Source organism: Oryzias latipes, chromosome 2 (genome assembly GCF_053564925.1).
Source record: "Oryzias latipes strain Hd-rR chromosome 2, Olatipes_Hd-rR_3.1".
NCBI classification, from domain to species: Eukaryota; Metazoa; Chordata; class Actinopteri; order Beloniformes; family Adrianichthyidae; genus Oryzias; species Oryzias latipes.
The window spans coordinates 12,953,469-12,974,905 of NC_136238.1; the positions used below are offsets into that span (position 1 = coordinate 12,953,469).

The 21,437-nt window shown below is 41.0% G+C and overlaps 3 protein-coding genes across 3 annotated transcripts; 1 reads left to right on the top strand and 2 right to left on the bottom strand.

Moving 5' to 3' along the window:
- The first annotated feature begins 289 nt into the window (after positions 1–289).
- atp5f1b (ATP synthase F1 subunit beta) lies at positions 290–3,781 on the top strand. The gene is made up of 10 exons (XM_004066557.5): positions 290–500; positions 1,336–1,509; positions 1,583–1,757; positions 1,832–1,953; positions 2,159–2,343; positions 2,418–2,576; positions 2,658–2,780; positions 2,852–3,064; positions 3,136–3,337; positions 3,413–3,781. The coding sequence occupies exons 1-10, from the start codon at positions 398–400 to the stop codon at positions 3,508–3,510; spliced, it is 1,554 nt and encodes a 517-aa protein (XP_004066605.1). The 5' UTR covers positions 290–397; the 3' UTR covers positions 3,511–3,781.
- A 2,085-nt stretch (positions 3,782–5,866) lies between these two features.
- LOC100125502 (retinol dehydrogenase 7) lies at positions 5,867–9,842 on the bottom strand. The gene is made up of 5 exons (XM_004066556.5): positions 9,707–9,842; positions 8,135–8,449; positions 6,980–7,238; positions 6,735–6,898; positions 5,867–6,675 (listed from the first exon to the last, which is right to left on the bottom strand). The coding sequence occupies exons 2-5, from the start codon at positions 8,445–8,447 to the stop codon at positions 6,452–6,454; spliced, it is 960 nt and encodes a 319-aa protein (XP_004066604.1). The 5' UTR covers positions 8,448–8,449; positions 9,707–9,842; the 3' UTR covers positions 5,867–6,451.
- A 7,862-nt stretch (positions 9,843–17,704) lies between these two features.
- Positions 17,705–21,171, bottom strand: LOC101170573 (retinol dehydrogenase 7-like). Its single transcript, XM_004066664.5, has 5 exons — positions 21,041–21,171; positions 19,557–19,871; positions 18,372–18,630; positions 18,127–18,290; positions 17,705–18,067 (listed from the first exon to the last, which is right to left on the bottom strand). The coding sequence occupies exons 2-5, from the start codon at positions 19,867–19,869 to the stop codon at positions 17,844–17,846; spliced, it is 960 nt and encodes a 319-aa protein (XP_004066712.1). The 5' UTR covers positions 19,870–19,871; positions 21,041–21,171; the 3' UTR covers positions 17,705–17,843.
- Positions 21,172–21,437: the final 266 nt, after the last annotated feature.

Sequence of the window (21,437 nt, forward strand, 5' to 3'; positions counted from 1 at the left end):
TATTACTTGAAACCTTCTAATTAGCTAGAACATGGTGGCAGAAAAAATTTTCCAAACACAAGATAAAACTACAAAAGAAACGAGTGCAAACAGCAGAATTAGGCATTTTGTGGTCAATAAAGGTTAACCGCTGGTGTGATGTTGTTGTGAATCTGTGGCTCGATAAAAATAATTAAGGGCTCTTCCTTCAAAATAAAGTTGCACGCCCAAATGAGTAGATTTTGGATTCACCCAAACACACAGGTCAGCTTTGGTGGAGGGCACGGTGTCAGCTGCTCACATTCACGCATGCGTCGTGTCGCCACTTCAAGTCGTGCGCAGGCGCAGTCAGCACCTCCGGTCACTCATTTATAAAGCCGAAGCGCTTCGTCTCTTTCCACCTTCAGCCATTTTGAGCATGTTAGGAGCTGTGGGACGCTGCTGCACCGGGGCTCTGCAGGCTCTCAAGCCTGGGGTCCAGCCCCTGAAAGCCCTCACCGGCTCCCCCGCGGTTCTTTCACGTGAGTCCCGCTAGTTTGCCTGTAACGTGAAGTGTCGCATTGACGTGGAGGACGCACGAGAACGGCTAACATTAGCAGTACGCCTGGGACGAACTAGGCCTCAAACGAAAAACTGTCAAATTTAAAGGCATTTTAGCCTCTTATGAAATTGAATTTTAATAAAGCGAACGCGTATTCTCGAATTATAAAGAGTCATATCGTCACTGTTTATCAGAACTTCTACTTTAGTTGTGTTTATTTGTATGACCTTTCTAATGACACAAGGCGGCGTTAGCATGCTAAGTTAGCATCACTTTCTGCAGAATTAGCCAATCTCTGGAACGCTTTTCAGCTATGTTAACCAAATCATAAAGCGTAGTTCAATTAATACGTATAATATTACGAGTTTATAACGTGTTGCAACATTAGGTAAACATTGACGCATTTTGAATCGCAGCAAATGGTGCTTTCTTTTTAAAATCATAAACATTTCGTTGCAGTTCTTTTCAGATCGGCACCGACCAAGTGTTTTTATTATTTGTATTTTAGGTGTTCTTGACGTTGGGGTTCAGGTGTCAAAGGTGTCTGCTCTCTCCTGAGTCGTGACATTGACGTTAGCCCGGACAATCGGGCACCTCACGTGCGCCTCTTAAGCTAACTGGGCGCAGAAAGTAGCTTTTGGAATCACTTCATCATGGCGTCCTCTCCATATTTGTGCTGTTTGTGCATTTTTGAATATGGAAAAACGATGTTTCGAGGACCTAACGATGTTTGGGAGTGCTTATGATTGCTTGAAGTGCTTTAAATGTCACAAAATTACTTTGTAAAATTCCAACTTCTCTGTATTCATCCGCAGGCAGGGACTATGTTGCTCCTGCTGCAGCTGCTGCCACCGCCAATGGGCGCATCGTGGCGGTCATCGGCGCCGTGGTGGATGTCCAGTTCGACGAAGGGCTCCCCCCAATCCTGAATGCTCTGGAGGTTGCAGGCCGCGAGTCCAGGCTCGTCCTGGAGGTGGCTCAGCATCTTGGTGAGTGGCAGCCGCCGCCGCCCTCGAGGGCTCCCGACGCCGCCTTTGGATTCTGATGAACTGTTGTGTCCAGGCGAGAGCACGGTGCGCACCATTGCCATGGATGGTACTGAAGGTCTGGTCCGTGGGCAGAAAGTCCTGGATACCGGAGCCCCCATCAGAATCCCAGTGGGTCCGGAGACCCTGGGCAGGATCATGAATGTGATTGGCGAGCCCATCGATGAGAGGGGCCCCATCACCACCAAACAGTGAGTTCAGGATACAGAAGTTTGCGGATCTTAAATAGTGTGTTTTTATTCAAATGCCCCTCCCCTGCCTTTAGGACGGCACCCATCCACGCTGAGGCCCCCGAGTTCACAGACATGAGCGTGGAGCAGGAAATTCTGGTCACTGGCATCAAGGTGGTGGACCTGCTGGCCCCCTATGCCAAGGGAGGGAAGATTGGTACGGCCCTGTTTAGATGACAACTTTGCAAATCTGCTATTTAAACACAAAAATAAAAGCTTAAATTGAACTCTAAGATAACTTTGACCTCAAAAATGAGACTTGTTCTTGTATAATGAAAGAAAGTTAGCTAACACGTGTTTTGAAATGAAAGAAAAGTGATCTCTGGTTCTCACGGGTTTTACTTGACGAATGGCGTCCTCAGGTCTCTTTGGTGGTGCCGGCGTGGGCAAGACTGTGCTGATCATGGAGCTGATCAACAACGTGGCCAAGGCTCATGGTGGTTACTCTGTGTTTGCCGGCGTGGGCGAGCGAACCCGCGAGGGAAACGACTTGTACCACGAGATGATCGAGTCTGGGGTCATCAACCTGAAGGACACCACTTCCAAGGTGCGACTAGTGAGGAGCCTCTGTTTTAAAAGGGGGGAGAAAAAAAAGTGAGCCTCACACTCGTTTCCTGCTAGGTGGCGCTAGTGTACGGCCAGATGAACGAGCCCCCCGGCGCCCGTGCCAGAGTGGCTCTGACTGGACTCACCGTGGCCGAGTATTTCCGTGACCAGGAAGGTCAGGATGTGCTGCTCTTCATCGACAACATCTTCCGCTTCACTCAGGCCGGCTCAGAGGTGAGACCCGTCGCGTGGGAATCTGGCGAGGAGCTCCCGCTTCCTGTCTGACTCTTAAACTGCTTCTTCCCGCCCTGAAAGGTGTCTGCTCTGCTGGGCCGTATCCCCTCCGCCGTGGGGTACCAGCCCACTCTGGCCACTGACATGGGTACCATGCAGGAGAGGATCACCACCACCAAGAAGGGTTCCATCACGTCTGTGCAGGTGAGGAGTTGCTCCTTCCTTGTGGAACGTCCAGGGTAACCACAGGAGGCTGAGTGTCGTCTGCTCCTTAGGCCATCTACGTGCCCGCTGATGACTTGACTGACCCCGCCCCGGCCACCACCTTCGCTCACTTGGACGCCACCACTGTATTGTCTCGTGCCATCGCCGAGCTGGGCATCTACCCCGCCGTCGACCCGCTGGACTCCACCTCCCGTATCATGGACCCCAACATCGTTGGTGCCGAGCACTACGATGTCGCCCGTGGCGTCCAGAAAATCCTCCAGGTTTGGATCCTCAGCCCCTTCACCCGTTTGCTCCTGCAGAACCTGGATATTAAACTGATTTGCTTCTGCAGGACTACAAGTCCCTTCAGGACATCATCGCCATCCTGGGAATGGACGAGTTGTCCGAGGAGGACAAGCTGACCGTGGCTCGCGCCCGAAAGATCCAGCGGTTCCTGTCTCAGCCCTTCCAGGTGGCTGAGGTCTTCACCGGTCACATGGGCAAGCTGGTGCCCCTCAAAGAAACCATCAAAGGCTTCAAAGCCATCCTAGCTGGTGAGAAACGCCTCCTCCAAACCGCCCTTCACAGCTTCCCGCCGCTTCTCTAATAAAGCTGATGTGTCTCCGCAGGAGAGTACGACCCCCTGCCCGAGCAGGCCTTCTACATGGTGGGGCCCATCGAGGAGGTGGTGCAGAAAGCAGAGAAGCTGGCCGAAGAGCATTCGTAAACGCGTGACCCAGTTGTGCTCAGCGGCACCTGTTTGTAAAACATATGTCAAAAATACCAATGTCCTTGTCTGTCATCCTGAAAACAAAGTTCTATTTAATGTTAGAGGAATAAAACTCTGTCTTTACACAAACAACCCAACAGAATATCATCTTATTTGGACCCAATAGCTTCATCAGGAGGATGTATGTACTAACTCTGTCCACAAGGGGGCAGTCTGGTTTTTGCACTGTGTTGCAGTTTGTTGAGTTGAATAAAACGGTGGACAAAGATGGGAATTCTGTCAAATATCATTTTAGATTTAAGGTTTGGGAGCTTGATGACCAGACTAAGACCTGAAGTTTTTCAGCGTTATGTAGGAACATTTACACCAAATGAAATCAGCTGTTCCAATTTGTAGGTAAACGCCATTAAAAGATTTTTTTTTCTGAACTGGTAAGATGGTCACATTCTTAGAATTGCCACCCTTTAGGATCCATAAAAGACATGAAATATTTCAGAAATTATAGTTTGTGAGAAATGTAAGGCTTGAAGTTCGTGGATTAACAAATCATTGGATGTTAAATGTAAAAAGGTGGAAAAGTTTTCCTTTAAATGTTAGAAATACAAAAATTTAAAAGATTTACTGTTTTATAAGCCTTTCAAATAACAATCCTCAGCAGTGACATTGTAGCTCCATGTCAGATTAAAATCCTAGTTAAAATTTTTCACCTTAGCTGGTTCAAGGGGCTGATGCCCTTCAGTGCCTGCGTTCCTCCACACGGTGGCGCCCTTTCACAACAATGACATCGTGCAAGATGACGTTCAATTTAAAATAATTTTATATTTAAAAATTAAACTTAAAAAAAAAACTAATAAAATATAAATTTACAAATGTGACGGAAGTGTAAAAATAATTAAATTCTCTACAAAAGCATTCAACTTGAGAGGGAAGCTTGGTGTAAAAAAAAAAAAGGGCATTTCATAAACTGCAATTCAAAAACGCATTCTAGTGTTTTGAAAAGCTTCTGTCTTTGTGAACGAAAAAGGAAAAACTGATCTAAGCTGCAGAGGAAACACTAAACGAAGTAGAGCGAAACCGAACCTGTTTTAATTCAATTTTTTTTGTTTGTTTTGATGATTTGAAGTCACGCTTTGAGTTCAGGTTTAGTTCGATCATCAGAGCTGCTTTTTGTCCTTAACCCTTGTGCTATCTTAGATGACCCCACCCTTGCATGGACGTGTTCTCCCTACCATGACAAAGGTGGATAAAGGTGGAAAGATTTCATGTAATCCATGGACACCAGTGAGGTTCACAAATCAATGAAGAAAATGGTTCAGAGCACTGTCTAGTGGGTCTAGATGACCCCACTCTCAATGTTAAAGTGCGTAGGATAACACAAGGGGTAAATAACCTAAGGCAAATTTTTCGGATGTCTCTTTTTTTTTTATATCCCTTGTGCTATCTTAAATGTAACGGACAAGTTACAAGACTAAAGTTGTAATTTTTAATAAAAAAGTGTGATATTACAGGAAAAAGTAACATTTTGCTTTTAACCCTTGTGCTATCTTAGATGACCCCACCCTTACTTTGACATGTTATTCCTACCATGACAAAAGATAAAGGTGGATAAAGGATTTCATGTAATCCATGAACACCAGTGAAGATCACAAATCATTGAAGAAAAAAGGTTTAGTGCACTGTCTAGTGGGTCTAGATGACCCAACTCCCAATTTTAAAGTGCCTAGGATACCACAAGGATTAAAATCTAAAGATAATCCAGCCTAAACGGTTTAATTTATGTTACAGACAATTGAGGGAAATCCAATGGACATGACATGGTCCATCAATCTGCTTTAGTTATTTTATGTTTTTTCTTCCAAATGTGTTGAATCATTTAGATTTTCCACGTTTTTCAACTTAATTGATAAAAACTCTCCATTTCACTTTTAAGATCTGTTGACCTTATTTTGAAAGTGAAAACTTTATTCAGAAATGTCATTCTGTTTTGAGGATATTGTCAGAATACTTTAAGTTTAACTCCTATGAACTAAAAAAATTAATTTGTAACTTTTATGTTATCACATTTTTTTTAAGCATGAAAGATTTGGCTTTTTTTCACCGAAATATGTCTTATAATAAAGAAAATAATCTAGAAAGTCTTTGTTCAATATTGTTTTAGCATAATCTTAAATGTTTGCATTTTATTTTACGAATCGCAAATAGTCTTTTTAAAAATGTTATTTTTATTATATATTAGTCTTGACTTTATTCTTGAAAATTCTTAATTTATCCTGGTCGCATTTTTTTTAATCTATTGAAGTTACCGTTTAGGAACTGTAATTTACTAAACACTTTGAAGTAGCAGAAAAACACCTTCCTCTCTGGGATTTTTATTAGACAAAAACATGTCAAATTATTGGAAATTAGAGGCTTTTATTTTGTAGAAAGGCCAGCCTCCGTTGTGCTGTGGTTGGTCATTTGAACTTTAATTTCACAATCCGTATCTTCTCTCACCTTGTGACAAAGGTTGTGTTTGAACTGTGCCATGACTCGGCGTTATCCGACTTTGTCCTCATTGCCCCTGCATGGATGGAGGTGTGAAGCAGCCTTCAAAGGCGGATTTTCAACAAAAAAATGAAAAATGAATACAATTCTTTACCCACAATGCAACTGAGCAAACCCAAACCTGGTTTACCTTTGAAAACTATTCAGTTTTGTCGACTCATGTTTTACGGTCTTTGCAACAGATTTGTCACTTTTCTAAAAGTTTAAAACCCAAATTCAGTTCAGATGTGGGACAAAAACCAGCAGGTTGACCTCAGATCCAGGAGGTCGTACAGGTCTGCGGTCTTCGGTCTGGTTTATTGCCCCTTTGTGTGCTGTAATCTGAGCGGCAGATAAGGCGGCCTTGACATCGTCCTTCAGGGTTTTATCGCAGCGATGGGTCGAGGGCAGAACGTCACTTCTTCTGCCTTTTGACGGGAATGGCCCCGCTCAGCACGATGTAGTCCACGATGCACGTCGGCATGTAGGACATCGGCAGCCAGAAGAACTTGGCGTCCCAGCCGGGGGAGTAGCGCTTGCGGGGCCAGACGGCGGCGACGGCGTGCTCCATGCAGTTCACCACCTTCATCAGATCCCCGTCGCTCATCTTTGACAGCGACTCCGATGTCACCTTTATGGCTATTTGAGAAAAGACGTTTAGAAAAAGGGTTGGAAACCGAGAGGTTTGGCTGGCGTACCTTTGTCTAGGTAGTCGCTTCCGTAGTCATCTTTGATCTCCTGGGGGAGTCTGTCCCACAGCCCTTTGACAGAATCAATCTGGATCTTGCTGTCCGTCACGTTGGTTTTGAAGAACCCCGGCTCAATGAGGAGGACTTTGACGCCAAAGGGGGCCATGCCTATCCTGAGATGGACACCATCTTTGTTAGCCATCGGCATCGCAAACCTGCTACGTCCTGACATTTCGCTAGAGTTTATTACCCACCTCAGGCTGTCATTGAACCCCTCCACGGCGAACTTTGAGACGGGGTACGGGCCCCCGGTGACGCTGATCCTCCCGAACACGCTGGCCACATTCACCACTCGGCCCCCTGCCTTCTTTATTAGCGGCAGCACGCTCAGCGTCACGGCGATGACCCCGTGGAGGTTCACGTTCACCATGAATTTGTAGTCGTCCACGACGTGCCAGTCACACGGGCCGGAGGGAACGGCCACGCCCGCGTTGTTCACTACAGCCCAAAGCCCTGGGGGTCATGGGAGAACACAGGATAAAGCCAACTTCGTCCACATGGATATACAATTTTTCAAAAATATCGATCCTAAAAAGTTGAATCTAACTGTCTGACAACAACGAACGAAAGAAGGAAAAATACACATCCCGTTTTCCCGGTAACTGTTTTCTGCAAAACCAACACGTCCTCAAGCAGCAAAACACACACTATCCTGTTTCTATAAACATAATCTTTGAGTCTTTGAGTAACCGATGGATGCTATACATTACATATCATCAAACACGGGGGGGAAGAGTCATGATGTGGGTTTCGTTTGCTGCACCAATGAAGCACAATTTCCCCAGAAGTAGAATTTAATAAAAAACAGTTAAAAAGAACAAACAACAACACGAGAAAATTTTAAATCGTAATTATTTGGAAAAACGAAGGAAAACCTAATGAATGATCCTGTTCTTATGTATACAACAGATTTAATTTGAAACGTACATAATAGATCGTTTTGACTCGTCGTGATCTTTTGAGTTCTGTTGCATTCTGTTAGTTAGCCACTAGGTGGCATCAACATGTCAATCTCACGCAAACCTCTGCGTTTTAGGCACTCGTGTTGTAATTGACACTAAAGCAGATGCTTGTCATTTTAATGGCGTACAATCTTTTGTAACCGTTTTACGAAAGTTTCAATGCTTTCTTAGCATCTTTAGTGTTGTAACTCTGGATTTTTTATATAAAAGGCTAACTTTTTTCATTTTAAATACTAGCGTTTATATCAAAACAAATTTGGTTTTGGAATTCAAATTTGGATTAAAGTGCTAATCCAAGATTTGAATCCATTTTTTTTTGGTAGATCTTAGATCCAATTTTTTACGGCACAAATTACTGGACCCTGAAAAAGCCTAAAATCGACTCACCGTGGTGTCCCACTTTCTGCTTAATCATCGCCGCCACTTTGGCCACGCTCTCCTTGGAGGTAACGTCCAGATGCGTCGTTGTCAGGTTCCTGGAGCAGGCCTTCCTCAGATCCTCCTCGCCCTTCTCCGTGTAACACCCAGCAATAACCGGGAACCCCAGCTTGTCCAAGTGCCGGGCCAGGAGGTTACCGAAGCCGGAGTCGCAGCCTGTGATGTACACGTACTTGCTGCCCTTATCAGACACTCGAGGGAGCTCTCTGATCCAGCGGAAGATGAGGAAGAGGACCACGAGGCCCAGAAAGTACAGGAACATGACTGCAGACAAATTGAAGAAGTTTGTGGAATTCGGATGTTTCAGCAAAAACACTTAGGTCAACACAAAATTTATCATTTGGGACCTTGTCACTTTGCCCAGATAAGGAGGGTAGTGACACTGCTGGTCCCTTTTGGTTGGGTGTTGGTGGTTGCTGGTACAGTGTCGGGCGGCTCTAGTTTCTTTTGATTTTTCACTGTCCCTGTGGCTACTGGAGCCTGGCACGTCTTGGCTTGCTACTCTCCTTCTGTCAGGCGTTCCCCCATCTTCCTACCATCTCTCCCCCATAGTGACGGGGGTCAGTCTTTGCCCTATGATGGATCCTTCTTGTACTGCATAGGGTAAAATGGTGGCACATTGGGGTTGCCCTAAAATGCCTCTGGGGACTCTTAGGGCCTTTGATTGAACCTAGGGCATCTCGGGCCCCTGTGATATTACCTCTGATGCCGTCTCTGGATGACAAAGGTAAAGGGGTTATTAGGGTGTAGGGGGCAGTTCTGGGACTACTTTTTTGGAAAGGCTCTATGGGGTCATGGCTGCTTGACAACATCCTCTCCCCTCTACACAAACCCATGTGAGCAGACATGTCTGATGAAGGAAATATGAATGTGTGCAAGTGAGTTAGATTGCCTATAGTTTCCAAACAGATCTGCATCATATGTTTATGCAGAGAATAGATGCAGATTATTCTTTCCAGTATGAATATGGAACAACGTCATAAAAGAACTTTCATATCTCAGGAATTTTTAAAGAAAATTGACATCCTCTAAGGCAAAATCCCTTTAGTCTTCTAGTTATTTAAATATTTGGATTTTTACCCCCCCCCCCCCCTTTATTTCTAGGATTCTGTTGTTATAGTTATTATTATTATTAAAAATAGTGGTACATTGAATAAATAAATAAAAAAACTTCCAAAGGGGGAATGCGCATGCGCCCAGATTCGATAAAAAAAATACAGTTGTATTATTTCAGCTTACAGCGGCATTAAAGTAGTATAAATGAAGTGTTTTGCTAGAAACAAGGACGGTTCGGGTGCTCCGTAATCTCTGTTAAAAACTCAAAGCCACAGCAGACTGATCAATAAAGGTTTTTGAAGCGCATGATCTGATTACCTACGGTTTTGTAAAAAAAATAAAAATAAACCCGTTATTTTCCGCACAAAAAACCCCCACACGAAAATCGTCCACACTCTAAACTCGACACACAACTGCTTTCAGAATGCATTTCAACCAAAAACTGAGTGTGGAAGTGTGTCTTACCTGCTGCGCTGCCGTGTCCGTGGAGCCTTTCCAAGCTGCGTGAACTTCTGACACCCAAAGACTGCCCATTTCCTTTTTGTTCGGGCCTTTACTTTAGTTTCAGTTGGAAAATCCAGAGGGTGGATTTGGCGACCCCTGCTGGCGGATTTCTCCTTGCTTAAAGAATAAAAAAACTTTATTTAAATGGAAGTGAAATACAAAGACAACGGTGTCGTTTGCAGAACTGGAACTGTATATAACATTTCTAAAATACATCAGAATACACGTGAAATGTTGGCCTTTAAACATGTTAAAAACCTTTGCTTGGATTCTCTTTAACTTTTGTCACCTTATTTTTATTTTCCTTTTAGTCATTTAACAGTTTAATTAAAAGTTATTAAAATAAAATTCTAACCTTAAATAAAACAAGCCTAGCATTACTAAATTTGTGATTGCTTTGTTTTTACCATTATTTGTTGTTCTGTAGTTGTTCCTTCTGGCTAAGATTACTGATTGTTTTTTGGTAAATGGCGTGTACTTATATAGCGCTTTTCTACCTACAAGGCCCAAAGTGCTTTACAGTTACAGTCCCATTCACCCATTCTAGCACACATTCACATGCTGGTGGCGGCTCCGCTGCCGAACACTGGCGCCATCCTCTTACCAGAGGCAAGGTGGGGTTCAGTGTCTTGCCCAAGGACACTTCGACACATGGGCATGCAAGGCGGGAATCGAACCTGCAATCTTACAATCGTGTTTTTTGTTCATTTGTTTTCATTAAGTTTTTTTATTGCAGAAACAAACATAAAAAGAATGAAATACACACCTTGACCAAAATCACACAATTAAACTCCTGCCCACCTTGAAAAAGAGTGAAGCAAAGCAAATTAAATGTAATAATCCATGTACATTTATGAATTATAATTAATAAAAATAAAAATATTGACAATAACAACAAAAACAACCATAGAGGTTCCATTCTTTTCTAAGCACAAAAGAATAAAAAAAATATTGAAAGAATATGGTAGTATTTTGCAAACAAATAAATATCAAAGCTAAGGGGTTTCTGGTTTTATGGTATCAAAAATCTACAGCTGATGTGAATGTCTAGTGTTTCTATGTTATCCCGAATGAGGAATGCCATTCAGACTGGGCAAGTGTGAAATAAGCTAATCAGAACTGAGGGGGTTGTAGTACCAGCATATGCTGTGGACAGCTAAAGTACTTGTAGTTGCATTGTGTGGAGATTTTTGGAGTCAGCTGATGTGTTTGTAACTTCCAGCAACCTGTTGCTTTATGATTTTACCCCCTCCTTCTATAATAATCCCCCCTTCTCTGGCAACCCTTTCTCTTCTTCCCTCCTCTTCTTTTCCGTCCGGTCCAACAAAAAATGATTAGAAATATAAAATAAAGTTTAGCCTAATTTACAAAAGGGGTTTATTTAAATATAATTTTGGTATGCCAGAAGACTCATAACCCCTGTTGAAACAGTAAGATCTGTCCAACACAAGAGGCCTTCAGCTCTGATCTGTTTGCTCAGCTGTTGGACAGGACAAGTTAAAAAAAGAAAAGAAATGTGATTTTTCATCTCCGTGAAATTCAGGGGCAGTTATAAGGATTTTGTGGCCCAAAGCAAACATGGAGAACCCCTTTCCATTTCCCCCCTGTTATTTTTTTCACATCATATGTAATTTTGTCCATAAACAAAACAATAGAGCTAAAGAAAAGAGCAAAACAAGTTTTTATAGACTACGGATGTGCAGAAATCTTATTGTAATTCTGCAGCACTTAAATGATACAGACAATTATATATAAAAAAGCTTTACAGAACTGATGTAAAACGTTTTGCACCCTAGCCTAATTATAAAACATAACTTGAAGCAATGTTATATTATAATAAAAAATGCTGGAAAAGTCTTAGCTCTCTTTTTTGTTTATGTATCATTTAACTTTAACCAAAATTATTAAACAATTTGTATAAGAAATATGTTTGGACCCTTATGTGCAAAGTAATTGCCATTTTATTGAATTATACACAACATGTAATTAAAAAGCATTTGATTTTTTTTGCCAAAGTGAAGAAACCTAAAATGTCATAAGAGCCATGCTGATGACAAAGCTTTAGCGCCTTTAATGCATTTACTAAATAGTTTTTGTTTTCAATATTCTTCCAACACATTTATCTAAATGGTTCAAATAACTATTATGATTTAAAAATGCTGAAACCTTCCTGAATTGATGTTAAACGTATTTGACCCTTAGCTTCATTATATTCAGAAAATAATGTGCAACATAAAAAAACAAAAAAACACCCTTTTTAAATTATGTGCGACCTGGTAAACCCTCAAACAGAACCCGTCCAGCCTAAGGAAAAAATCCTGCTGCTCAGGGAAATATTTTGAAGTGTAAATTAGGAAAAAGCGTTTTAAGTAATTTCCCAAACGTTATTGTCCAGACTTCAACAGTGATTGACCTCATTTTTAAATGGAGAAAACCTGAAATGGTAATCAACTTTCCAAGGAGAGAATAACCGACCATGACACCAAGAGCACATGTCCAAAGTGTGTCCTGATAAGTGGAGTCATTAAACAAAATAATAAATAAAAAAACCTTTCTAAATGTGGAAAAAAAAATCTGTTTTACTTTTGTTGTAATGTTTCGAAGCATCCATTCATTCCACATTCTCTGCATGTAACCCCTCTGGGTGGGATTACTGAGATTGAAGCGATACAATACAATGCCACGGGAGAGCCAGAACAACAGGTCAGAGAGGAGGTCATACCACACTCCCACCCTGAGATTGGGTACACAGCCCCAACAACCACAATTCCGCTGAGCGAGGCAGCAACTGACCTGAAAGACAAGATCATGTCTAGAATGAACACTAGACAACCCCGACACCAGCTACAACGGTTAAGTGATGTACCGCGTGAAAGTCTACTGGAAACTGTGAATGAAGCACTAAATGCTTGGAGCTGTACAACATCAACAAGACTCTAAGAGCCTTCATAGGAAACCCAATGAAGCTGTGGAAAACCACCCTTGAAGCCAATGGGAAGCCACTTGCACAAGTGTCCATCAAATGTGGGATATACCAAGGTGATGCTCTGTCCCCACTGCTGTTCTGCATAGGTCTGAACCCCCTCAGCCAATTAATCAACAAGACTGGCTATGGATACCGACTCAGAAATGGGGCCAACATCAGTCACCTCCTCTACATGGATGACATCAAGCTATATGCTAAGAGCGAGCGTGACATTGACTCCCTGATCCACACCACCAGGATCTACTGTATTGACATTGGGATGTCATTCGGGCTCGAGAAATGCAGCCGGATGGTGACAAAGAGAGGCAAGGTAGTCCACACAGGAGGGGTCTCACTCCCAGAAGGAACAATAGCAGACATCAAGGACAGTTACAAGTACCTCTCTCTCTCTCTCTCTCTATATATATATATATAACTTATCCAATTTTGCCAACTTAAATGAATTACTTCCATTGGTAACAAGTAATTGAGTTAAATTTATTCAACCTAATTTTTACGTCCATAAAACTTAATTAGTCTTTATACAAACTCAAATTTACATATTTATCTAACTAAATGTCATATTACTCCAATTCAATTAATCTTTTTTCATCTTAATTTATTATAATTCTTGAACTCTCATGTGTCTAAGTTTGAGCCGGCAGATATACTCATTTTTATAACAATAAAAAGAAAGAAACAATATACACAGAAAGCATACATTCATTTTCCAATTTTCTGACATTGTCGTTACATTAATGAATTAGTGAATTTCCCCATTATGGGATTAATGAAGTCATCTAATCTAATATTCAAACTACTAAAAAGTAGGTGCTACATAAATTCATCCTCCTCTCCCTCCCTCTCACTCATGGTGCAGAGACTTAAGCATAGTAGGACAAAATAAGTAGACAAAACACAGTAAAACAGCTAAACTCTAAGCATATTTGGTCCAAAACCCACACTTAAACCCAAATCCTTCCAAACAGGCAAAGGGAATGGTATCCCACAATCCCTTGCGGTGCCGATCTAACAGCAGCACCAAAGTTGCACCTACTTAATTGAATTAATTTAAATGAAAGTAAAATAACTGTTTGATAACTACATGTTATTTTTAAGCTGATTTAAATAAAAAAAATTATTTATCTTAACTGAAGCAAATAATTAAGTTAGATCAACAATGTAAAAAGTTTATCTTTCCAGCATCCGTATGTGGTCTTATCACCCTTTGACGGTGGAAAAAAGTATTATCTGAGCTTCTTCATCCACTAAATTATCTTCAAATGGACACGCCATGCTGCTTCACCTCTCTGAAAACAAACTAACCTTCAACTAAACCTGCTCCAGGCCAGGTCATGTTCAGAGCACGAGTTGCTATGGCAACTTGACATACCCTGAAATATACCTCCATTTCTGGAACCGAAAACTGAGGTTATCAACTTCCTTAGCCTCAAACTTACCGTGGGAGCTAGCATAACCTGCTTTCTGGAATACCCCCCAGGAAAGGAGCATTAAGTAAACAAACTGCAGCAAATTCAAATGTCTGGAGGCATGTTTGTTATTTATGAGTGGAAAAAAGTTTTACACGTGATTTACATGAAAGTAATGGAGCTCCTCCATCTACCCAAAATTCATAAATTCCATTTAAATCTACATTTGCATGCCTCTGAAAATTCCTTATGAGATCCTCAGTTTTTCTATTGCACAGTGGAAAACGCGTCTTCTTAACAGCTTTATATAAAGCAGCAGCAAACTAACTAGTTCCACCTGACTAAAGCCTCTGTAGCCACATGTGGTTGTCTATGTGTTGGCATAGGTAAATATAGTCACATGTGAGCTGTCACACAGCCACTTTCAATGAAACGTCTACGGAGACACGTAAATTTGCGAATTTTTTAGGCTTCTGTGTTCATCACTCTCACGTTCACGCTGAATATGCACCTTTCTATGACCGTTTTTGGGCTCTAAGTACAAGATAAAGTTAAACCAGATGAAACTTTGACCAATAAGAGACTCTGATTTTATGGTGACATATGGATGGCGTCCATTTTCATTCATCGGAATACCAATGGTTTGAAAATTTACCACGGAAGGGAAATTAATAATTGCAATCTGTACGACACAAAATCTTCTTTTTTTAACACATCGGGATAGAGCTGTGAAAGAAAAAGTCTAGAGAAAGATTTGGAGCGCTTTGACATCTTGTGCCAAGGCTCTTCCAACTGTCGGTGGCGGACATGAACACCACTTTTAGCACAACCTTAAATGCATGAGACATTTACCGGTGTGAACATAGCTATACAGTTTGATGAACACACCGTCCAAATTAATATGCATGGAATTTGAAAGTCACACGCGTGGTTTTATTTCCGACTCACTATGCCAGGGGTCGGCAACCCAAAATGTTTAAAGAGCCAAATTGGACAAAAAAAACAAAACAAATATGTCTGGAGCCGCAAAATATTAAAAGCCCTATTTAAGCCTTATAATGGACAGCCATCAGACTGTGTTGTGTAGCAGGAGATCATAATATTCGCTTTCAACTTCATCAAGCAATGCACGGAACAGAGGGTGGTTCGATTTACATCAGCCACCTGCTTAGCGGTCCGCTAAAAGCTTCCTCTTCTCTGAGACTGTTCGGGGTCGTGCTTGTATGGGACACGGACAGTTCTCCAGTGCAGCCAGTTGATTGACAGCTCAGCCTTTTGACAAGTGTGGCTCCCTTATTTCCCGCTGCAAGTGACGTACCTGCTGAGCGTTACAATATTTATTCTACACATTCTTACAGCTTTGGAAAACGTTAAGAATGTTTGTGTCTTGTTTTTTTCTCCTACAGAAACCATATTAAACCTAAAAATATATTTCTCTCCCCAATCTTTTTACACTTTCAAACATTTTTGAAAATGCTCCAGGGAGCCCATAGAGCAGCGCTAAAGAGCCGCATGCGACTCCTGAGCCGCGGGTTGCCGACCCCCGCACTATGCAAACAGCTAGAAACCTGCATTAAGAAACATGATGTGTGAGAAAAACACATTTCAACACACTGATTTCTAGAGACAGTGGTCCATCGCCATTTTGCAGTTCACCTGTCGAAGTCTCGCAGATTTTTTTAAGTACATTTTTCTGCATCCTGATTGGCTGTATTCCACTGTCTGCCAATCTCCTCTGTACAGCGTCTCCATTACAGGATGCATTCAGCTTTTGAAACCTACATAAATCTCCAATCGCTAGTTGATCTTCGGTTTCACTCTATGATACTTAAAGTATCATTTGAAAGTTTTTTTTTTGAAGGTTTGAACTTTCAGACTTTAAATAGAAGAGAAACAGAATCTGTCTGAGATATTGTTTAAAGTAGTGAAGAATTCTACCACCTGAAAACATTTATAATTATTGTAAAAAATAATGCTTTGCAGAAAATTATTTTTAGTGCATACCTCCTACAATAAATAAGGAACTATTGCAAACATGCACTAGTCTTCCTCCCGGAGCCTTATTTATCTTTATTTTACTTTTGCAACTCTTAAAGGATTCAGACAGTTAATTATTTAAAAATAAATGTTGCACGGCGAGCATTATTGGAGCTATCCAGCGGTACAGTTTTAAGCCAGATCCGGGCTAACGTGGATCTAGTCGTCTACTAGCGGATTCATCAGAATGGAGCAGAGCAGGGAGCTTGTGGCCTGTCCAGTGTATTTTCCAAATCACAAATACTGTAAGCTCTTTTTAAAACTGCATTTTCCTTTCCTTTTCCTTCATCTCTTGTTCCGTGCTGATGGAAATGTTAACGTCTGGCCAACAGATGTCACTCATTTTAATGTGTCAGATGCTTCTCAACCCTGAACACAAATTGATTCATATTAGTTCTGAAAGCTCCGCTTTCTCCATCACTAGTGGGGATATATTAGCTTTAGTCGTTGGGAACTGGCAGCGTAGGAGCCAAAGAAATATAGAATTTTAAACACTCAAACTAAAACAGGGCAAAATCATGACTAAAGGGAGTAAAGCAGATGACCTGACAATGAAGAGCTGAAGACTGGCCCCTTAAGTACACAGAGGGTCATTATCTGCGATGAAGACAGCTGTAGATGATTATGAACTTGAACCAGGTGTGATAGACCGGGACAAACCAAACATGACGGAAAGCAAGAAATATCACAGAAAAGCAAACTGAATTGCACAATCCTCATATCATTAGAAAGTATAAAGTAAATCAAGGTGATTTAAAAAATTTGAAACATACTGTTGTTGGGAACAAAAATTAGAATTTGGGTTGAGCCAAAATTTCACATGTGATGCAAACAAAAATATTTCAAGTTGGCCTCACAAAAGAGGTAAACTTCTGTTTGTGTGAGAAAAAAAGAGTTGAAACTGTTTTTTTTTAATCACAGCAGGGTCATTCTGCGAAATTCAGGGACAGTTAAAGGGATTTTGTTGCCCAGGGCAAACATGGGGAACCCGCCACCATTTTTCTCTCTCTTTATTTTTCTATTTTTTATGCATAATTTTGTTTGTAAACAAAACCATTTAGATAAAGAAAAACACGAAAACAGCTTTTGTAAGGTCTAATAATTTAGAAAATATTTGCACGCCTTATTTATCTTTATTTTACTTTTGCAACTCTTAAATGATTCAGACAGTTAATTATTTAAAAAATGTTTAAACTTTCCAGAACTGATGTAAAAATTCACTTCCCCCCAGCTTAATTATTAAACATGATTATAACAATAAAAAAATACATTATAATTAAAAATAAAAGGCACCAACCTTCAGAATTTTTTTGGTTGTTTTCATTTTACTTTACTTGGACTTAAATGATTATTATAGTTAATTATTATTATAAAAATGTGTTTGGAACGCTCTGGAACACTATAGTGTAAACAAAATATGATTAAGAAACATTTGTTGTTTTTGAAAACACTTTTGCTTTGCGCGATGACTGTCAGACATTATTTTTTCTTTTCGTTGCTCCCTTAATTTATGATTTTTGCCATATTTGAGTTGAAGTGTTTACATTTCTGCCACAAGTCTAAGTCATTTACATTTTGGATCACAAGCTCACATCTCTCCATTTGGGTCAATTCCAACCCCTTTTTTTCACAGCACGTTGATATAACAAATCTAAATTAAAGAACGTCACTTCTTCTGCCTTTTGACGGGAATGGCCCCGCTCAGCACGATGTAGTCCACGATGCACGTCGGCATGTAGGACATCGGCAGCCAGAAGAACTTGGCGTCCCAGCCGGGGGAGTAGCGCTTGCGGGGCCAGACGGCGGCGACGGCGTGCTCCATGCAGTTCACCACCTTCATCAGATCCCCGTCGCTCATCTTCGACAGTGACTCCGATGTCAGCTTGACGGCTATTTGAGAAAAGACGTTTAAAAAATTGTTTGGAACCCGAGACATTTGGTTGGCGTACCTTTGTCTAGGTAGTCGCTTCCGTAGTCATCTTTGATCTCCTGGGGGAGTCTGTCCCACAGCCCTTTGACAGAATCAATCTGGATCTTGCTGTCCGTCACGTTGGTTTTGAAGAACCCCGGCTCAATAAGGAGGACTTTGACGCCAAAGGGGGCCATGCCTATCCTGAGATGGACACCATCTTTGTTAGCCATCGGCATCGCAAACCTGCTACGTCCTGACATTTCGCTAGTGTTTATTACCCACCTCAGGCTGTCATTGAACCCCTCCACGGCGAACTTTGAGACAGGGTACGGGCCCCCGGTGACGCTGATCCTCCCGAACACGCTGGCTACGTTCACCACTCTGCCCCCTGCCTTCTTTATTAGCGGCAGCACGCTCAGCGTCACGGCGATGACCCCGTGGAGGTTCACGTCCATCATGAATTTGTAGTCATCCACGTCGTGCCAGTCACACGGGCCGGAGGGAACGGCCACGCCCGCGTTGTTCACTACAGCCCAAAGCCCTGGGGGGAGAAAGCCAGAGAAAGCCTTTGTCAACATTGTCCACATGTACAATTTTTAAAAAAATATTGATCCCAAAAAGTTTAATCGAACCGTCTGACAACAACGAACGAAAGAAGAAAAAATACACATCCTGTTTTACCGGTAACTGTTTTCTGCAAAACCAACACGTCCTCAAGCAGCAAGGCAACCTTTTTCACTTTTCCCCAGTTACGAAAAAAAGAAGAAAAATACACACAATCCTGTTTCTATAAACATAATCTTTGAGTAACCAATGGATGCTACATATTACATATCAAACACGGGGGGGAAGAGTCATGATGTGGGTTTTCCTTGGTGCACCAATGAAGCACAATTTTCCCAGAAGTAGAATTTAATAAAAAACAGTTAAAAAGAACATACAACACGGGATAATTGTAAATCGTGAAAATTCGGAAAAACAAAAGAAAACCTAATGAATGATCCTGTTCTTATGGATACAACAGATTTCATTTGAAATGTTTTATGAATGTTTACTTAGCTGAATAAAATAGACTCGTCGTGATCTTTTGAGTTTTGTTGCATTCTGTTAGTTAGCCACTAGGTGGCATCAACATGTCAGTCTCACGCAAAGCTCTGCTTTTTTTGCCACTCGTGTTGTAATTGACACTAAAGCAGATGCTTGTCATTTTAACGGCGTACAATTGTTCGTAAAACGTTTACGAAGGAACAAGTTTCAATGCTTTCTTAGCATCTTTATTGTTGTAACTCTCGATTTTTTTTTTAAAAAGCTAACTTTTTTCATTTTAAATACTAGTGTTTATATCAACACAAATTTGATTTGGGAATTCAAATTTGGATTGAACTGCTATTCCAAGATTTGAATCCAATTTTTTGTAGATCTTAGATCCAATTTTTTGTACCCTGAAAAAGCCTAAAATCGACTCACCGTGGTGTCCCACTTTCTGCTTAATCATCGCCGCCACTTTGGCCACGCTCTCCTTGGAGGTAACGTCCAGATGCGTCGTTGTCAGGTTCCTGGAGCAGGCCTTCCTCAGATCCTCCTCGCCCTTCTCCGTGTAACACCCAGCAATCACCGGGAACCCCAGCTTGTCCAAGTGCCGGGCCAGGAGGTTACCGAAGCCGGAGTCGCAGCCTGTGATGTACACGTACTTGCTGCCCTTATCAGACACTCGAGGGAGCTCTCTGATCCAGCGGAAGATGAGGAAGAGGACCACGAGGCCCAGAAAGTACAGGAACATGACTGCAGACAAATTGAAGAAGTTTGTGGAATTCGGATGTTTCAGCAAAAACACCTCAATCAACACAAAACGTTAAGAGTTGAAAAGGAATCTTTACATTTGTACTAGAGCAAAGAAAAATCAAAACATAAATTAAAAATAAAAACTGTTTTAATGCAAAATCTATAAAAGAAATCACAATAAGTGATATACGTTATTATTAAAGTTTAAAAATATTTGTTTTTTCTTAATTCTAAAATTGTTGGAGTGCACGTGAAACATTTAGCTTCATCAAAGCGGCAAGTATGGGTTCCGTTCGTACTCTTTTTGTTATTATTTATTATTTTATAAGACTGTAGAGCTTTAGTTACAATACTGTCCCCACAGGTTGATAATGGAATTGCAGTTTCTGGCTTAGTGAACAGATAAAAGGCGTTAACAAGTTATGTCTACTTTTGGAAATAATGATTCTGCAGCTATTTATGACTGTGTTAATCCCCAATCAGGCATTGATATGTATTTAAAAATTTTGTGTTTTGCTTTATCTCCACTTTTTCTTTTGTTTTCCATCCCAGAAATTCAAACTTTCAATAGGGGGGGGGGGGGGGGGGGGGCAATCAATTACTGGTGATTTACTGGTTGTGGCAGTACAACATTCAATTTATAAATGCTGATCATTTCCTCCGGCATGAATATGGAACAAAGTCATTAAAGGACTGTCACATCTTAGCAATTTTTAAAGAACCTTCACGTCTTTTAGCTATTGAAGTATTTCTAAGATTCTGTTTTGCCTTTGTTGTTATTGTTCTTATTATTATTAGACGCAATAGTAGTAATTTGAGAAAAAGCAAACAAAAAACAAAACAAAAAACTTCAAGAGGGGATTGCACATGCGCCCAGATTCGGAATTTAAAAACTAAAGTTGCATTATTTCAGCTTATGGCGGCATTAAAGTAGTAGAAATGAAGTGTTTCGCTTGAAACAAGGACGGTTCAGGTGCTCAGTAATCTGTCGAAAACTCAGTCACAGCAGACTGATCAATAAAGGTTTTAGAAGCGCACTATGGTTTTGTAAAAGAAAACTTTATTTTCACAAAAAAAAAACAGAAAAATAAACCACAAGTTAAACTCGACACACAGCTGCCTTTAAAAATGCATTTCAATCCAAATTTGGGTGTGGAAGTGTGTCTTACCTGCTGCGCTGCTGTGTCCGTGGAGCTTTTCCACGCTGCGTGATCTTCTGACACTCAAAGACTATTTCCATTTTGTTCGGGCCTTTTAGTTGCAGTTGGAAAATCCAGAGGCTGGATTTGGCGACCCCTGCTGGCGGAAGTCTTTAAAAAAAACAACAACAACCGTTATTTAAATGGAAGTGAAATACAAAGACAACGGTGTCGTTTGCAGAACTGGAACTGGATTTAAAATATCTAAAATACATCAGAATACACGTGTAAAATAGACTTTTCAAAATACTTGTGAATTATTTAGTTTGACCTTTAAACATATTAACAATATTTGCTTACCTCATTTTTTATTTTCCTTTTACTCATTTACCAGTTTAGTTAAAAGTTATTTAAATTAAAATTATAA

Excerpts from the sequence above, each read along its gene's own strand:
- atp5f1b (XM_004066557.5), top strand. The coding sequence starts at position 398 with ATGTTAGGAGCTGTGGGACGCTGCTGCACCGGGGCTCTGCAGGCTCTC. Across the intron at positions 501-1,335 it reads CTCCCCCGCGGTTCTTTCAC|GCAGGGACTATGTTGCTCCT; the intron begins GTGAGTCCCGCT and ends ATTCATCCGCAG. Across the intron at positions 3,338-3,412 it reads CTTCAAAGCCATCCTAGCTG|GAGAGTACGACCCCCTGCCC; the intron begins GTGAGAAACGCC and ends GTGTCTCCGCAG.
- LOC100125502 (XM_004066556.5), bottom strand. The coding sequence starts at position 8,447 with ATGTTCCTGTACTTTCTGGGCCTCGTGGTCCTCTTCCTCATCTTCCGC. Across the intron at positions 7,239-8,134 it reads GCAGAAAGTGGGACACCACG|GGCTTTGGGCTGTAGTGAAC; the intron begins GTGAGTCGATTT and ends CATGACCCCCAG. Across the intron at positions 6,676-6,734 it reads AAGCGACTACCTAGACAAAG|CCATAAAGGTGACATCGGAG; the intron begins GTACGCCAGCCA and ends TTTCTCAAATAG.
- LOC101170573 (XM_004066664.5), bottom strand. The coding sequence starts at position 19,869 with ATGTTCCTGTACTTTCTGGGCCTCGTGGTCCTCTTCCTCATCTTCCGC. Across the intron at positions 18,631-19,556 it reads GCAGAAAGTGGGACACCACG|GGCTTTGGGCTGTAGTGAAC; the intron begins GTGAGTCGATTT and ends TTCTCCCCCCAG. Across the intron at positions 18,291-18,371 it reads GGGTTCAATGACAGCCTGAG|GATAGGCATGGCCCCCTTTG; the intron begins GTGGGTAATAAA and ends TGTCCATCTCAG.